Source organism: Geospiza fortis, unplaced genomic scaffold (genome assembly GCF_000277835.1).
Source record: "Geospiza fortis unplaced genomic scaffold, GeoFor_1.0 scaffold1, whole genome shotgun sequence".
NCBI classification, from domain to species: Eukaryota; Metazoa; Chordata; class Aves; order Passeriformes; family Thraupidae; genus Geospiza; species Geospiza fortis.
In genome coordinates, this window is record NW_005054320.1 from 6,476,907 (window position 1) to 6,495,704 (window position 18,798).

The 18,798-nt window shown below is 43.1% G+C and overlaps 2 protein-coding genes across 2 annotated transcripts in view; both read right to left on the bottom strand.

The window, feature by feature from the left end:
* The window catches only part of METTL16 (methyltransferase like 16), a 32,731-nt gene extending 28,757 nt beyond the window's left edge, over nt 1-3,974 (bottom strand). Inside the window, exon 1 of the mRNA XM_014306865.2 lies at nt 3,913-3,974. Coding sequence (XP_014162340.2) covers nt 3,913-3,974 — 62 coding nt within the window. The remainder of the gene's footprint in view (nt 1-3,912) is intronic.
* TNFRSF1A (TNF receptor superfamily member 1A) lies at nt 2,909-10,698 on the bottom strand. The gene is made up of 9 exons (XM_031056709.1): nt 10,446-10,698; nt 9,988-10,116; nt 9,551-9,697; nt 7,060-7,141; nt 6,676-6,743; nt 6,343-6,462; nt 5,973-6,010; nt 5,017-5,173; nt 2,909-4,453 (listed from the first exon to the last, which is right to left on the bottom strand). Exons 1-9 carry the CDS (start codon nt 10,696-10,698, stop codon nt 4,152-4,154), a joined length of 1,296 nt encoding a protein of 431 aa, XP_030912569.1. The 3' UTR covers nt 2,909-4,151.
* Nucleotides 10,699-18,798: the final 8,100 nt, after the last annotated feature.

Below are 18,798 nucleotides of genomic sequence, written 5' to 3' on the forward strand. Positions count from 1 at the left end.
TCGGAGCAGCGCCCGCCGCCGCGGCGAGCGAGGTGCCACTGCTGAGGCAGAGAAGTGACCAGCGCGGTTCCATAGGATCCCGGAATGTCATGGGATAGAGGGGACTTTAACGATTATGTAGTCCCATCCCCGCTGCCAAGGGCAGGGATACCTCCCAATGGAGCGGGTTGCTCAAAGCCTTGTCCAGCGCGGCCTTGAACGTGGCCATGGTTACCCCACAGCTGTCAGTGCCTCACCACCCTCACGGTAAAGAATTCCTCCCTAATATCCAGCTTAAATTTCCCCTCTTTCAGTTTACTTCTTGCCCCATCATAACAGTGACGAACAGTCCCTCTCCAGCTTCCCAGTAGCCCCCTTCAGGTACCGGAAGCTTGCTGGGAGGTCTCCACGGGATCTTCTCCAGGATGAACAGAGCTGATTTCCTCAGCCTGTCCTCGTACGGGAGGTGCCCCAGTTCTCTCGTCAACGTCTTGGCCTCCTGTGGACTTGCTCCAACTGTTCCGTGTCCTCCTCATGCTGCGGGACCAGAGCTGGACCCCATAGAGTTAAAATGTAAATGTTCTATATACAGGTATCATCGCTTCAGCGTTAGATGCTCAATGAGTAACGGAGACAAATAAATGAAATTACATAAACCGTTGTGTTTCTCTGGGGGCTGCTCTGTCCATGCAGCAGCACGAGGAGCCTCCACTCCCATCTTCACATATATTACCCACCCAAGTCACCTTTGTTACCTTGAAGGAATCTTCAGCATTCTCTGAAACACCTCATAGCCATGGATTTCTGTAAAATTCCTGCATGAAGCTGTTAGTACAGGGTTAAATGTTTCTGAAAATCATATATAACTAGGCCAAAAGAATGCTTGGTATTTGGGATAGTTTAGCAAGTGTGAAATACGAAGCTGCGTTTCATGTCAGGTACATACAGGCAATGTGTGTATTTGTGATTGTGGTATGTGTGGAAACCGACCATGCGACAGTTATAAAGATGAATTCTGATAATAACTGAGGAAAGTAAAGCATGGAAGAAGGCCTTTGAACCTATCTTTTGTTCACAATTAACCTTAGTTGATTTAGGAGCATTTGAATTAAAGCGTTAAGGATGTTGCTCTTTCCTTGTAGTTAAGCCCTAAAGAGTTTTGTAATAATAACTTTTTGAAGTATAATTTTAGAATATTGCTTGTATCCTTGAAACTATAGCTTTGGAATATATATAAAGGAAACATGCTTATCTCACGCCTTAACAAACCAGTGAAAAGCAGCCTGAGAAAGGAAGATGAACATCAACTCAAGGATTAATAGTTTCAACCAAGGGAAGCTGGACATCACTGTTATGAGATTTATAGTCCTTGCAATCAAAAGGTGGACCCATATCTGGGGAGCTGGACCTCACCAGATGGGATTCATCTTCCTTCTTTCAGAAACCAGACCACCACCATCTGGGGATACTCCTTTTCTGGGATACATCCTGAGAAAAACTAAATCACAATAGTGTATATAATTGTGATGTAAAAATTGGGAATAGAAACTGCAGATGAGTAAAAATTGGGAATGGAAACTGCTGAGAAAGCTTATGAGTACCCCTATAAATACCTGTAAGCCTCAACTATCGGTGTGCAGTTGGAGGGAAAACTTCCCCCACTGTACCCAGCGCTGTATTGCTCATACCTTATCATATTAATTAATAAATTGACTGCTGCTTGAATATTGGCCTAGTCAAGCTTCTTATTTATAACAGAAGCTAGAATGTTTACAGTAACGGGGATCAGTATTTAGAGTTTCTAAGGTACCTACAGGTGAGATTCATACATGTTCATACAAGCTCGGGCTAAGCTCTAATGAAGCAATATCAATAAGGCTGTTACAGTGATTAGTGCTACAGCTGAGATTGTATAAATATGTGCACTTTGAACAAAATTAAGGACCTCGATTTGGGTCGCTAATACCGCTAGTTCCCATGTGCCTCAATAAAGCACCTGCATATCATCTGTCTGTGATTATGTGTGATCCCAAATGCTAACAAAGCCACTGGCAACCCAGCAGTGGCCTGGGGCCTGCTGCTTGTGGCTTATCTTGTGCCACAAGCTTTGCAACACATAGATTTTAAATGATGTATTGAACAGTTTGAGATGGGGGGAAAAACCCAAGGCTAAGACATCACACCTGGAAAAGATTTCCAAGAATTTCCCCACTTCAAGGACTTTGAATATACAGCATGTACTTCTAATAATTATCATACTGTTGTGCTTGGTGAACATAAATTATGAAAGAAAAAGTGTATTACAGTGTGCTTTGTACTGCCTCTGATTAAAAAAATAACCAAAGCAACAACAATATCATCCTCAATTAAAATAGGATGTAGGCATAGCAAAACAAAGCCTCAAACTGGGAATTAAAACTGATGTCAGTTCCTGGCTTTGTCACTGACGGTCAGGAACTTCCATGTTTCAAGCTGGAAACTTTCAAGTAGAATAGGAGTAGTCCTTCCTTATTTAACATAGTGCTCTGGTTCCTCCGACAAAAACATGTAAGATAACCTTAAAGTATAACCTATTGTTATTCTTTTATTTAAAGATTATTTTCCAGTTTAAAAAGCCAGATACTAATCCAAATGACTCATTGTATATTGCTTAAACATTCACTCTAAATGTGCTGGCATTCATATTCTTGAATATCTGAGAAGACCTGCAACTGGATTTCATTTAATTCCTGCCTACTTCCTGCCCTCAGCTAGCTTCTTGTGATGTGAGGTCAGCTAAGTTTTGCATACCAAAATATATAAAACTTGGATTTAAAAAAAAATACCAAGACCACCAAGCCATCCACTCTTGACACTTCTGTAAGTTATTCCCATTCCTCTGCCCCCACCCCCAGTCTCAGAAAATAAGCTGATATGAGCGAAACCAGAACAGAGGTAAAAATATTCACTTTAATTCAGAACATTTAGTGTATTTACAATAGAAAGTTCTTCTCTGATCAAGGGATTAGAGACTGAAAAAACCCATGTTACAAACATGTGGACAACCTGCACCTGGTGCAGGCTAGTTGATTTTTTCTACATCTGGTTCTCCCACAGTAATTCTGGTGAGAAGTGATGGGGAGAGCCTGGAGATGGTACCGAATGGCTCCCACAGCCAAGCAGCAATCACAGTCCAGGAAGTAGTGTGCAGTTATTCAACAGTTGCTACAATATCTATACAGACACATACACAGTCCCATGTGCAGTTAGATTCACAGAATCATCCAATGTAGATAAGCAGGTAGACACAAGCCTACCAGCCTGTGTGCAAGCACAGACTTGCAGAGGTGCTCATGCATAGGTACCACCTCACCCAGGCAGGTGCACACACTCCTTGCCACCCTGCACTTGGACAAATACACAGGCAGGTGTTTTGTTAATGCTAACTTACATGATTTCTAGATACAGAAAAAAAAAAAAAAACTTGAGGAAAAAAGCACCAACCATCTGACTCACTGGCTTAAAATTCTTACTCCTCTGGAACCTGAAGGACGTGGTGTGGAAAGGATGATTTCCTCCTGTTTCTCACAGAGAGAGAACCAGTTCTGAATCTCCAGGAGACTTTTGCTACAGCGATACCAACTAGTTGCTACCGGTTGACACCAAGAGGGGGCAATCCTCTCCTGCTCCCAGAAATAGGCACATCCTCCTACCACTTCCTCTGAGTCAGATTTAGCAATCAAAAGGCTGCAATATGAGCCACTTCAACTGGTTGATCTCGCAAAAAAATAGATCTGCAAGAAGTGAGTGAGTACTCAGCTTACCCAAACCCCCTACAAATTTACCCGCCACATGATGTGTGGAGCACTTGTTTCAGCAACAACTTGTCCATAGAAGCTGATCCATGATCAAGTCACTCAGAACTCCTATTTGCATCTTGGTCAGACTCCACACACCACTTCCTTGATGAGGTGCTTCCCCTCCTTGGGAGAGGAGGTGTTGCAGAGGTATGCCATGGCTTAAAGGTTGAACTACGTGGTGGTTAAGAAGCAAACCTCAGCCTTCCTCCAGCAAAACCTGCTGCTGTCTCCAACAAAACCAGCTGACGAGTGTTGCAAAGATGTGGAGATATGAGGAAGACAGAGAGCTATGATCCCCTCTTAAAGGTCAAAGGGAGGCTAAGCAGAAATAGATTAAAGATGGTTGTGAAGGCTGCAAGGCTGAGGAGAGTTCTGGTTGAGCAAAGCTTCTTGAACAGCTTCACTGCAGCCACTGAGCTCCATCTGGTTGAGAACACGGCTGATGTGCTCCACGGTGGCAGCACGGCCCATTTGCAGTCTCCAGAGCCGGAGCATCTCGTACTGGGCATCTCGCAGGCGCCGGTGCTCCAGCTCAATCCGCTCCAGGTCGCAGTCACTCAGCCCCAGGCGCCGCACAAACTCCTTCCACCGCGACGGCGGCACGTGATCCACCACCGTGTACAGAACAGCAGGGGCTGTGGACACAGAGGGAAACCCTGAGAAGCAGGATTCTTCCACCTCAAGGACAATGGGAATAACCCAGGGCTGGAGGTTGCCCTGGCATCTTGCATTGCCCCCTCTTATTCAAGCTTCTCCAGTTCTCCAGAGCAATCACACAGACTCCAGACTTGCTCTTGTCCCTCAAAATGTAATGGGAATGTTTCCATATGCTCTTGTATAAGGCTATGAGCAGAGTCAAGCACATTTTCTTAGGGCCTTTCTGCCATACATCCTTGAAAAAGAGTGAATTATTAAAATTATTCTGGGTCACTGCCCATATTGACAGCATGTCAATACATATGGCAATCCATTTTGCTGGTAGGGAAAAGGAACAACAGAAAGGCCTTGCACAGATATTTGGCATATACAGACTCACAGGCTCTGGGCATGCTTCTGCCTTTCTACTGTGCCATGCATGGGTACACATCCAGGCCACATACACTGAGTAAGGTCTCTCCAGCACACTCCTAGCTGCATCTGCATAATTAGGGTCCCATTTGACTGGGGAAGGAGAGAAGGATGGAGGAGTTTCACTTACTGTCTGGAAGCTGTGTCTTCCTGGCAGGTCTGACACAGTCTGGTAACTCATGTGAACTCTGTGGCAGAGGTGCAGATGGCTGGGTTGCATTTAATGGCAATTCTGTTTCCTTCTGGGACTCAGGACAAAGGGTGGAAATTTCATTTTTTTCCTCAACCTGAAAGACACATTACATAGTCCAGAATTACCCACAGCAGCACAATACACCTGTCTTGTGCAAGCAGCCGCTAGCTTTATATGCTAAAATTTATCCAAGATAGATGGGGAGTGGGTGTTGAGATTTTAACCCTTCCTACATGCCTTGTTTCAGCAGAGGACACCAAACATTTCTTTCCAGCAGAACCCAAAGAGTTTAACTTTCTTTTGGCACCATAAAACAATAGTCCAGGAAAAAGTATTTCTTTACAAAATCGAGTAAGGCTGGTACCCAAAATCACCACCATTCTAGAAGCTCCACATGCCATCTTTCCCATCAGCCTCCTCTGTAAGGCTGTGGAAACCCCACCTCAGCTGCTGCCTCTTATTTGCAGAGTTACCTTGGACCTCAGAGAATACTGTGAAGCAGCACTGAGAGGCTTGTGGAGTCAAGATCTGAGGTGAAATAAAATTAATTAAATCCTCCAAGCTTGGGATACACAGAGAGAAAAGAGGATTAAGGATCAACTATCTGAACAAAATGTATCCAGGAAAAAAAAAGAAAAAGGAAAAAAAAAAAACCAGGAGTTTGAAAAGCATCCTCTAGAAGAGGGGAAGTAAAGTGTTACTGGCTCCACCCTCTACAGGAAAAGACTTCTGAGTTAAACAGCCCTATTACTCAGCTCACTTGAAAATACAAGGCCTGAAAACAGCCCATGGGGAAAAATATTACTCCAGATCCCAGGCTAACATATTTGAAAGTGGAAGGCAAGCTATATATATATATATATATATATATATATAACCATCATCTTGCTCACCTCTGATACTGGCTCCTTGGTTGTCTGTGGCAAAGAAGCTTCAAAGAAAGAAAAAAAAAAAAGAAAGTAGAAATTATTTTCACTTCCTCTTGTCCCAGAGAAAACAGGAAAGCAGCTACTCACAATCCTGCCCTCAAAAATGTTTTATAGCAAAACAAACATCCCAGAAATAAGCTCAAGTGCACATCCAGTCATAGCTACAGGCCTGGATGCAGAACTGCAATAACAGCCTTGGCTATTTAGTTCTTGTGCTACTCTGGCCTAGCAGCAGAGCAGAGTCAGGGAATCCCACTTTGTCCCTCACACACAAAGGCACACAGAAATTGGTGTCTATCCCAGTCAATATCACTGCACGTGCCACTGTACTCACCACGGGAGCAGAAAGACCCAGTCTTATGTTTCTGCACCAGCTTCCCTACTTTACGTGCAATGCAGAGGACGAAGATAACTCCAAATATTGCAACAAGGGTGCCAAGTACAAGGTTTCCATCTGGACAAAAGGAAGAGAGCAAATACATGAGTGACTAAGAAAAGAGGAGGTAAGTGCTAGAGGAAGAACAGCAAGTGGAGATTTGCAAATGGTAGGGAGAAAAAGGATAAAGGTTTGACAAAGTGGAAAATAGAACCCTTTACAAAAGGCATTAAGAGAACAACACTGCACAAAGAAAAGATTCCACTGCCCTTCAGCCCCCTGAGCACTCACTCAGCCCAGATGAGGTCGGTGAGGTAGTGACTGGGCTAGGACACAGCAAGCAGTCTTCTCCAGTGCAGCTGAAAGGGCAGATCAGAGAGGTGAGCACATGTGCAATGAAACTCTAGCCATTTCCAACCTCCCTAATTAACAGACAAGTCAAGATGAGCCTGCAAAGCACAGCAATGCAGTGTGACTAGTGACTCTGGGCTCTTAGTGGGCTAATGCCCACATAGAGAAGACTGGGGGTGAAGACCTACTTGCCCCAGAAAGGCAATTAGAATATTGTAAAGTTATCTCTAGATAGAAGGTGTCATGAGAAGAATTTCCTCCCCCTGTGGAGCTCCTGCTGTCCCTCCTACTCAGTGGTGGGGCACACAGAGTAAAAAAGCTCACCTGTTGCAAGGCTTGCAAATATTACTATGTGACAGGAAGAATTGAGGCTTACACCTGCAAATTGCATCTTTGTTCTTTGAACCTGTAGAGGAAAAAAAAATCAGAAACTGTGGCCATAATATGGACAAAGAAGAAAGCGAAGGGGAAAAAATCAACTTCAAAATGGATGAAGGATTATCCTTCTTTTAAGCCTGGAAAACTGCTACTGAAGAGATAAAGGATTTGATCTATATATAAAAACAGAGTTGGAGGAGGATAAAAGTAATAAAAATAAGAGTGCCACTGTCCTGAAGGTGGGCACCTCTGCAGAGGCTTGGAAAGGGACTATAATTACAGAGCAGCTGGAATTAGTGTAATGTGCAAAAAGCAGTAAAAGTCACCCAAGTTCAAGCATGACAGGAAGGGGAAACCACATTAGTCAGGCCAAGATGAGGGAGAAGTGGTCCCTGAGCAGCTGGGACTGGTGAGGAAGTCAGTTCAGTGCAGGGAGAAATCATTTCAAGTCATGGGACACATAAGCATTCTTCTGATGTCGTGAGTGGAAGGGGTAAGAAATGAAAGAACTATCACTTCTAAGCAAGGCACAGGAGAGAGCCTGAATAAAACAGGTGTGGGGAGGAGCAGGCAAGAACAGTGATGGAAGGATATCAAATTGCATGAGAGAAGGGGAAAATGTACTAGAACAAGGAGCATGCATTCTGTGGCAAGGGAGGGATGGGAATAAAACAGTTCTACATCAGCCAAGAGGGAAGGAAGCTGCTCAAGGACAGTGTGCAATCACGACCCTTGAGGAGAACTTAAGCATGGAAAGTGTGACAAGATGATTGAACACTAGAGGGAACACATTCACCAGTGAAACAGCAAACCTCACACTGGGCAGGGTACGAGATGGGAAAGGGATCAGGAGCAGCATAGCTTGCAAAGAAGACAGGATAGCTTTAAGACAAGGTAGGATGTGGGAGCAGCTGGACTGGAAGCATGGGCCTGCTGGAAAATTAAAGAACAATGACTAAATTAATTATAATTGTATCTTTGGTACAGATCATGACCAGCTGAATAAGATGTTGAGAGGGGAGTGTGTGTCCTTGGGCTGGAAGACAGCCCCTAAGGAATGTATGTATGTGCAGATTTGGAAGACCAGTCGGGGTGTGAATGGGCATGGATGTGTGATGTCTTGTTTGGCTGCACAGTCAGATCTGCCTGTGCAACCTTATAAAAGAGCTCATCAAGGAAATAAAGTCAGTTTGTGTTGCATCCAATAGTGACTCATGCTTTCTCAGTCCTCACATCAAAAGAAAACATTTAAGGGACATGGAAAGAATTAGACTACAGACAGCAGCATTTGTTAAGATCTCTGATTCCTCACTTTGGGACAGCTAGAACGAGTACTTCTCCCAGACACTAGCATCATCCCAAGGTGATGCCCAATGCCACTGGGTATAGCTCAGCAGCACTGGCAGCTCTTTACTTTAGAACACTGCACAGAACACTGTGGTTGCTCAGCAATTGACTGACCAGCACTTCAGCTGAGCACCAGTGTAGTAAACCCCATGGACCTAGGTAAAGCCCCATGGAGGACTGAACAATAGGAATGCTGAGACAGCAACAGAAGTTCCTGTCTCTCTGACCTCCGCCCCAAAGCCTGTCTCTGTAACCCTATAGGCTATGTTACTTTAACCCTTACTATTGGTTAAATCTGGATTCCCCTTAACCCTATAAAAGGGGCCTACTTTAGCCCATTCGACAGAAGAAGAGCTGTCGCTGGGACCCTTCACAGACTCCCCCAAAAAAGCCATCTCTGTGGAACCGCCAGGACCTCTCCCCCTCCTCTCTCACCGTCTGCTGCAGCCTCAGCCCGGGGGCATCCCTGCCTAGCAAGCAAGAGCTGAAACCTTAAGAGAGCTTGCAATCACTACAGAGCTGACAATCACCATGCTTGCTAGAGGGTAGCCCCGCGGCATTGGCCTTGAGCTAGCCTAGCTTCGGGCACCCTGTTCCCTGGGGACTGGACTCCCGAGCTATCTTGCACTGCTTGATAATAAGGCCAGAATAGAGGCTTTATTACACCAGGGCCAGAAGTATTTTCATCCATCATACTCCAAGTGCTTTCAGCAGTTGGTAGGGGAAATGCAGTCAGCATCAGGAGAAAGACAAACAAGGAAGGCAAGAGGAAAGAACTGTATGTTCTAGAACATAAAGACCTTGCTTCAGGACAGGCAAGGCAGAGGCCCCAAAATTAAGTAGAAAGTAGCTCCTCACAACAGCCAAAACCAAGAAACAGTTCAAGGACAAAAGAAAGCAGCTATGATAGAAAACAGGGATTGATGCCACAGCAGGCAAAAAATAGCAGTCTTTCTGGGGAAAGAGGGCAGACAAACCCTGGATGGTTGTTCCAAAACCACCATCCTTTCAGTGCAAGGCACTGCAGCATATCAGAAATTCTACTCTACTACAGTACATCTGCACTGGAGCCATATCCAGCCGTACTCACAGCTGGCAATAATCCCATCAGCACACGAGCTGCAGTTCCTACACTGGAAGTATTCAGACTCAGAATCAATCTGATACTGATTCCTCTGACAGCCACATACAGTATCTTGCTTTGGGGTGCAGGGTGTCTCTACTATCTGCTGGAGTGCTGAGGAAAGAAAGGAGAAATTATTACTCCAGCCTCTTCCTTCACCTTCAACTGAGAGCACTGTCATGATCATAGGTATTGTTATCCCCTAATTTTCACAGAAAAAGGCCAGAAAAGCCTGCAAACTATATCTCAGACTGTTCCAGTTTGGTGTCCCCAATCCATCCCCATACACTGTCTTACCCATTCAACTGCTTACTTTTCCAAGCTCCCTCGCTCACCTTGCCATCCCCTCCAGCCCTCATCCACCCCTATTTTCCTCAGATCCTGCAGATCTGGCAGTGCCTCACCTGTACGGCAGCGTTTGCACTGGAAGCATTTAGACATGGTGTTATCAACAGCTGTGAATGTGCCACTGGCACATGGAAGACAGACAGTTGCTTGGTCAGGCCCTTCACAGTCTTTTGCCTTGTAGGTACCTGCAAGAAAATCACTTAACATAGCTCTGACACGAAGGCAAATGCGTTGTCTTAGGGAGGACAGGAGTCACTGGTTCCTCAAAAGAAACCCTGGAGTTGATGCCATAAGGACCAAGTATGCTTCCCCTCACCAGTGTGAATGACACTGACAGCCCATAAAAGGAGAAAGGGAATAAGAATAAATAAAAGAAATAAGAATTTATCTTGGTAGGGATAGGTACCAAGCGAAGGGAGAGCTGATTAGCTGTAGGAAAGAGACAGTTTGAGAGTACAGGACCAGAAAATGCCTCCCAGGTGAAAGTCACTACTACTGTACTTATTTTGTGTACCTGCATGACACCTCATACAGCAGTGGGTCTTTTTGGGGTGTAGGTATTGTCCCAGTTGACAGTGCATTTGTTTCTTTTCTCTCCTCAAAGGGTTAGAGGGGCCTCTTCCATCCAGAGCTACCCGACGGACTTGCACTCTATATGGCACTGGAGTAATTTCTACAGATTCCTTTGTCAACACACAGACAAATATTAGAATAACCTGTAAACAGAGAGGGAGGGGGGAGAGAAAAGAAATAAAGTGAGAAAACATTATATCCTCCTGCAGACTGCCCCTCTCATCTCAGCACTTAGAATTACATCATATCATGAGTTCAATTTACTTGGTTAATTCTGGTAATGGGACCCTCCACTGGCAAATATGTGTGGGGAGATGATCTACAAAAATAAACCCCAACAAACCAATGCCTGCCATCTGTGATATTAATATACAATTCAATGGCCTCTACAGCAAACTGGTTGTATATAAAACAAATATTTTTCATGGTGTGCATTTTATACATGGAATGCCTTGAAAATGCTGCAACTTGCATAAAAGTTACACAAGAGCAAAGAAATATTTTTATTAAGGAAGGCAGTAAAGCTGGCTGTGTAGAAACAGTTCCACAGAGAAGAATGCATCCAGTACTTGCAGTTCCACTGAATAAATACACAAGATGGGAAGTTTGGAATAACATGGCAAAAGAGGATCTCACTGCCTACTAAGTACAGGAAATCTTCCAAAATGCCTCCTGAGCAAGCCAGACCTAGAAACATGGGAAAGTTAGTTTTTTGATTTCTCCTGTGTCAAATGTACATTCTTCCTGTTAAACTGTAGCTGTTAACAATCAGCCAATACAATTTGACACAAAAATGAGCAGTTTCTTCTTTTTTTTAACTCTGTTAAGATCTGATTTCTATTTTTCCACTGAAAGTTACTGTTATCATGCCAATCTTAACAGAAATGTTAGGATTGGCATGACTGCCACATGACTGTAAGAGAGGGTGAGTTTGTACACCCACACACGTGAACCAGGGGTTAAAAGCACAGCTGCACCAATAATGAAGGATGCTGTTCCCTGGACACTGTTTGCAGGACACTGTTCCCAGCACTGAAATTGAGAAATATACTGTTTATGTAATGGCCAAAAGGCCTCCACTCTGGTAAGAGGACAACATAAATGACTCATCAGCAAAAGATCCTGTACCAGAAGGATGGTAACAAGATTGCAGCATATCACAAACACAACCCCTTTGCTTCTTGGCCCCATAGAAAAACACACCTCAAGCTTGCATTTCAAACATTCAGATAGAGAAAAAACATACAACAACAAAAAGGTTAAAAAAACCCCAACAAAACAAAACCAGGTCAAAACTTGGTCCAAGATTTATGAAACCTGAAGTCAGCAAGTTTCTACAGCAAAGACCTATCTCATACCAACCAATGACTCCTGAAGAATATGAAAGATTTGTCCAAAAACTACTTTATAGTACCATGAAGAAGTCCAGCAGCATGATGAAGACTTGACAACTTGCATCTCTTGTCATCCTCTTTGCACACAAGTGATCCTGGCCACACTGGACATCCATGTGTTGATGCTTCTGAGTATGGTACAGATGTACCAATGAACTCTATGCATAAGATCATGTGAATGATGAAAATCAACTAATAATTTTTGCAAATGAACACCGCCCTGCCAATATAATCTCACACAAAGTTTTACTATACTACCTTCCCTGTAACTGTAATGTTTTCCCATCTTTTTTTTTTGAAAGTGGTTTTTTTTTGAAGATGCCGAGCAGTACAAGCACAGCTTCAGAGTTCTTTTTCTTTCCTTTTGTTTGGCTTTTTCAGCTAGGAGACTTATAGAAAAAGCAAAGTAAACCAATAAGGGTAAACCACAGTCATGATACCAATTTTGTGGTAGCAAGTTTACCAAAAGATACATAGAATGAAATGGTTATGACAGCCCTACACTGTCCTGTTTGTCTTTCAGAATTAAAGCCTTGTGGGAGAGAGGTACACACCTAAAAGCAACTTAAAACCTCAAGTAGGATGGAGTTTGCAACTCTGACAAAACTAAAACATTGTTTTTTGGAGAGCTCTGACACATTCAATAGACCAGATGCTAAAATGGTGAACAGGAAAAAAGAGAACCACATATTTAAATAGATATCATTTCAGACTTCATTAGCTGACCACAGAATAATTGTAAGCACTCCACTGAACAACTCCTCAGCGGAACTAAAAATTGCTTCAGCAGCTGACAAGATTTATTGCTTGCAGGAAAACAGATAGAAGATCCTTCACACAGATGGTCTGACACACAGTAACAATAAAAACATTCAGATTCTCTAGCTAGTGATTAATCCCCTGATACGAAAACATAAACAGTCACTCCATAAGTCACACAAGTCAGCAATAGAAAGAAGATAAAAGCATCAAAGATTAATCCAAAAATACAGAGAAAATTGGTCAGATACATCTTCAAAGCCAAAAGAAAACAGAAGTGTTTTTAATTTTTCAGATTAAGTGAAAGCATGTCTGTAAGTGTCATCAAAGCAGAGTTAACATGTTACTGAACACAATTTGAGGAACAGAAAGTCACAGGCCAGGAGTGACTCACACCCCAATGACTCGGCCATCCAGCAAAATCATTCATATGATGGAAAAAAACACCAAAACACCACCATCTTAATAAGCAGCTCCCCGAGCCATTCAGCAATACACTGATTTATACCAATGAACAGCTTCATCAAATTCAGGTAATACATGAAATTAGAACAGTCTGTTCTGTTTCAGTTGGAAGGCACATAGCTCACGTATATGAACTGTAATAACCATAGTACAACATGGACTACAGAACTGATCAAAATCCTCAGGAAAACCAGCCTAAGAGGTGGATATGAAGGTGACCACATGGCAACCACTTGGTAGTGAAAGAGTGACCCAGTGAAGAGTGAGGAGACCCCATATAATAATGCTTTTTGATCCAGACTGTTGCTTGAGGGATAGGGAGTTTAGATCATAAGGGTGATATTGCCCAGGAATTTTTTTGTTGGGGATTCCTCTTTTGAGGCACCTGGCTTAAGCTACCATGTAACACAGTTGATTTGTACCAACAAATCTGTCTAATGGAGATGAGAGCCTGATTTTTAAAAATTCTTTTACAGTTCCCCTCCTCTGGACACATTCAAGGAAATATGTCAAAATCTTTAAATTGTGAGGCTCTGAGCTGCTCCCAGCACTCCGGGTGAGGCCGCAGCAGCGCTGAGCACAGCGGGTGATGGATGATCCCTGCTCTGCCCGGCTGTGCTCTGCATTTGATGCCCCCAGGACACGGTTCCTGCCCTCTGTGCTATGCCCTGCTGACTCTCACTGAGCTGCTGCTGCCCCCAGCACCCCCAGGGCCCTCTCTGCAGGGCACTCTGCAGACACTCCTGTCACAGTTTGTATTTGTGCCCAGAAGTAACTCTGTCCCCATATTCAGGATTCAGCATTTGGACTTGCTCCATTTCATTCCAATAATCATTGCTCAATGCTCCAATTTATCTAGAATAAATACATTGAACAGAACTGGCCCTAGAATTGAGCCCTGAGAAACACTGCTGGTGAGCAGTGAGATTTAGCTCTGAAGCCTCAAGTCATTGATAAGAGTTTGCCTAGGCAAAGTTTGGAGGTCTTCTGCAAGTGAAATAAGCTGAATATCCATTGTTAGGTGTACAACACACTCCACTTGCCAGGATCAAAAAAACCAGTACGCACTAAGCAACTTCACAGAGATAATGTGCATTACCTAAGCCAAGTGGTAATTCAAACCACGTGCGATGCACACCACTGATTCATACCTACTCCGCCTTTTCAGTCAGCAGGGACTACCCAGGGAAAAGAGAGTCAGCAGAAACTCTGGGGTTTACTTCTGAAACTGCCACAGAAATAACCAAAATATGGCAGAATGCTGCTTCCTTAAAACATTCCACCCCTCTGGATGACAGCTGCACATTTCCTCACACATAAGGCAACCCTAGTTCCTTCCCATACCTCACACCAGCACTTACTGCCCAGCACTTCACCTACAATGAAAAAAGACACAGCACAAGCCCAAAAGCTCTTCTACGGAATGTTTTGACAGCTGAGACAGGAGTTAGGAGTCTTTCCACAATTTTCACAAATATTCTTGGATTACTGCCACCACTACAATTTGCAGAAGGGTGGAGGGAGCAGGTACAGTGACACACAGGTCATTTTGCTATCTTTAATACTGCTGCTTCAACATTTCTTGAAAAAACAGTACACCATACTACTAGTTATAACTATCTGTACTGTGTTGTAAATAATTATGAATTAAGTCTTTTAGTCTCAGCATTATCTTCAACAATGAAATCAGTATTTTATTCATATAAATATATTTAATCATCCTTAATCCTCATGGACCAAGTTGCATAAAGATTCCATTGTAATAACTTAATCAACCACGTCTCCCAAAAAAGGCTTCCAGTTTGCAAATTCCATTTTTAAACTAATTAATTATCGATTACCTGCAAATAAGAGGCATTATGAGTCATTAGAGTGTCTCAAAATATTTTGTAACAGCAAGTTACCTTGGCTTAAGAATCCAGCATGATACACACCCCATGCACAAGTATTCTACACATAAATCATCTTTAATCATCATCGTAAATCAACTGTCAGCCTTTTTAATGAGTTATAAAAAATTAGTCAGCTTGGAGGCTTGGGCAAAAACCAGTATCTTGCTCAGACTAATGAGCTACCAAAGAAATCAGAGCACAGGATTTACTGTTATGTTCTTTGTCCGGTTCAGCCATTTCCAAAAGCTCTTTGAGGTTTGTGTTTGTTTTAGTTTGCTATACAAAGATGAAAGGGAAACCAGAACTTCTGCTTTACGCATTGAGAAATGTGCATTAAAGCAACATTTACAGGAAGCTTTCATCATTGCTCTGTAAAATCTGGAAAGGACAAAAGAAGGCTACAAGAACTACTATTATAAATAATCCTCATTTTATGAAGATCAGATGAAAGAATGCTGTATTTCAGGCCTTGTCTAAATTCAGGAAACTAGTAGTACCTTTGATACAATGAAGAAAGGTCTTAGAAATCTTAACTTAAAAACCAAAAGAAAACTGTGATTATCCATAAAGATTGTGGACTTCACATCATAAAATATCATAAAGTATTTAAAGTTAGAAGGCTTTATTTCATATTAGTAAAGATTAAGAAAATAATGGAAAAGTCGATAGTTGATAACAACTACAAGAAAATTTCTTTGGAAGCTTTCCCTCTGAGGACACTGTGGTGGACACTGTCAGAGTGCCACGTTCACTGACCCTCAACACCCCAGCACTTTGCCTGCCTGTGCTCAGGACTGAGTTCCACTGTGCTGCTGTACGGCCTCACATCAGAGCGCTGATGGAGCAGGAGCCATGGAAAGGCTCAGGGGGTCCTTACTGTTCCATCCTGAAATGATTTTCAGCTGGGCATGAGCCCTGGGCCCCTGCCCACATTGTGCCACAGACCTGCTCATGCCCCTTGTCAGTGATTCACTAGGTGAATTCTCAAGTCAGGTAAATGTCAAATGCTGAGTCCTACTCACTGGAACAGATGTATTCCTGTTTGGTTTAATAGGAAAACATAGGGACATTGCTTTGAGATGTGCTTTCCACTGTCAGGTTCCTAAGAGCACAACACAAGGATATGTGTTAGCAAAGGAAGCACTCAGCTATCCAGGGATTACAGAAAAGAACACAAGGCATCTGCCCCAAATACAAACAAAGCCTCCTTGTGATGACTAAAGAAAATGGGCAAGAAGGAGCAAAATGACAGCACTGGGTTTACCACAAATAATACTGCTAATGCAGAAAATTGATTACTTAATGAAAAGGGAAAGGCATCCAGACTGATGGTACTGGTTACTTGTAAGAACAAAAATTGCCACATAAGTGTACTTAGCACAGACCCTAATATAAACATTCCATTTGGCTAGAAGCAGTTAGTCCTAAAAATAGAAATTCAAATTAGATTAATATGCAGTAAAAGTTCAATTAATCTTATTGGAGAAAACAATCAGAAATGCAATCAAATGCTATCAATTATTGGGAAAGGATGTGAGAGCAAAACCAAGAGTGTTGTTATGACAATGTGTAAAGGATTGAATCTTGACTGTAGTTCTGGTCCCCAATCTTAAGAATATAAATTAACCCAGATATAATACAAAGAAAAGTAAAAAGGACCATCGTTGGTACAGACTGACTGCCACAAAGGGAAAGATAAAATATACCAGTCCATAAAAGAGACACCTGAGCCAAAGATACTGTAGCAGGCTCAAAGCCAGAATGCCAAAGAGAAGATGAACTGGGATGAGTGTTCTCTGTCTCCTCCAATACAAGAACTAAGAGGCATCACATAAGACAAGCAGCAGAAAGGTTCAAAACAAACACAGGGAGGTACTTTTACAGCCAACATGTAGCTGAGGTGTGGGCCTCCATGAGAGAGTGCTGGCTCTGCCAGAAACCTGTCCTGGTTCCAAAACTGATCACCACACCCATAGGAGAAGGGAAAAAGAAGCCACAGTCAGGGATGCAAAATACGAAGACGCCATTTCAACTTGGAAATTCCTACAGTCCCAGCCACTGGAGGCCAGGAAAGTATTCTTATTTTTCATTGCTGTACACTTGCCCTGCTCCAAAACCCTTGGCAGACACCTGTGACTGGTCACTACTGGAAACAGGCTGATGGCCCAACAGCTCTCTCTTACAATGCACTTGGTGGCCTGGTTTTCGATTTTTATATAATGTAGCTTCTAACTTCAAAATGGCAGTTTCTCCCTTTACTTTGAAAATAAATCAGTGCCAGAAGTACCCTTATGGCTATTTTGTCTTTTTTCTTCATAAAACAGAATTTTCTTGAATAAATGAAACTTCCATTATATTTTTTTTCTTTTAATGAGACAGAAAACTGGCCTCAGTAAAGACAGATGCAAATTTGTCCACTGTAAAAGCTAGGAGTGCATGGGGAAAACACAGAGCACCTGAAAATGAATTTAAGGACAGGCAGAAAGAATGAATGCATGGAAACAGGCTACAGGAAATTTTGAAGAATCACAGGAAACATACAAGAATCAGAAGAGTAGAAGGAAGGCATCAGGGGACCAAGAAAGGCTATGAGGGCAAACAGGATGATATGCAACGTAAACGACAGTGGATGGGCACACAACAGAGTGAAAGTGAGACCTGTAACTCTGGGGGGGAAGAATATGATTTAATTGAAAAGATAAACATTATCTGTAGGGAGTAGAATGCTACTGACAACATGAAATTACATGCAAATAGGAAGGGGAAAACATCTTCAAAAAGAAATCCCACTGAAGGACACTTCCTCCAATGTCTTATTTAACTGAATATAATGAATTTGGGGAATCCAATAGATCTTTCTTTTTTTGCCAACTGAATGAATAATATCACATATAGTACCAATTTGCACCAAAATGTGTGCACTTCTATTCTTAAGCCAGAAATACACTTTTCAGGTTTGCTATCTGCTTTGATATCTGTCTGTAAGTCAACAGTTGATGCGTCCTACCTAGGTCCCAAGATGACAAGTGATCCACAGCTAGAGTCAAGGTATTCCTTCTCCTCAGTTTTAGGTGTGTTGTCCTGCAACTGCTAACTTTAAGTCTACTACCAGGTTTCCAAACCTTTCAAGCTTTAAAAAAACCCCAAGACCAAATCCAAAACCTTCTGGAAGGTAACTTTGCCCACATTGCAACTTTCTGACCACAAATTAACAACTAAGCCAACATTACAAGTCCAGTGCAGCCAAGTGCAAGTGTGCATTACCAGGATGTTTTAGGTATTTAAGGATAAACAGTTTGACCCTGTAACCTTTACAGCAGAATTTATAGCCATGTCATGACGCCGAGTGACACCACTCCACCGTCCCAGCTTTAGCACACATCTGCTGATACTCGATAGCCATTCACGTCTGGCAATCAGGCTATTCATAAAACTCTCCGATTATCTTTTAAAACTTTTTCGCCCGCAAAATCACAACGGGCAGCTTAAAAGTCTTGCCCCACGAAGCCCGGGAAGGCTAAAGAAGATCTACCGGCAGAGCTGAACTTGCTCTTATACAAATCCCGTGGTTTGGGGCGTAGCTACAACCCTCTAATCTTTGTTCAGACGCCCGCAGAGTGGCATTTGTGTGCGCCCGGCTGCGCAGCAAAGCGGGGGCGGCTCATCGCCGGTCCCCGTACAGTGGCGAGGGAAGCGGAGCGGCTCCAATCCCGGCCCGGGCGGTCGGTGTCCCGGCTCGGGCGGCTCCGATCCCGGCCCGGGCGATCGGTGTCCGGCGAGCCCC

Coding starts and splice junctions, on each gene's coding strand:
- TNFRSF1A (XM_031056709.1), bottom strand. CDS start 10,698: ATGTTTTCTCACTTTATTTCTTTTCTCTCCCCCCTCCCTCTCTGTTTA. Junction 6,744..7,059: donor ATTTGCAAGCCTTGCAACAG/GTGAGCTTTTTT, acceptor CTGCCCTTTCAG/CTGCACTGGAGAAGACTGCT. Junction 6,463..6,675: donor ACCGACCTCATCTGGGCTGA/GTGAGTGCTCAG, acceptor CCTTTTGTCCAG/ATGGAAACCTTGTACTTGGC.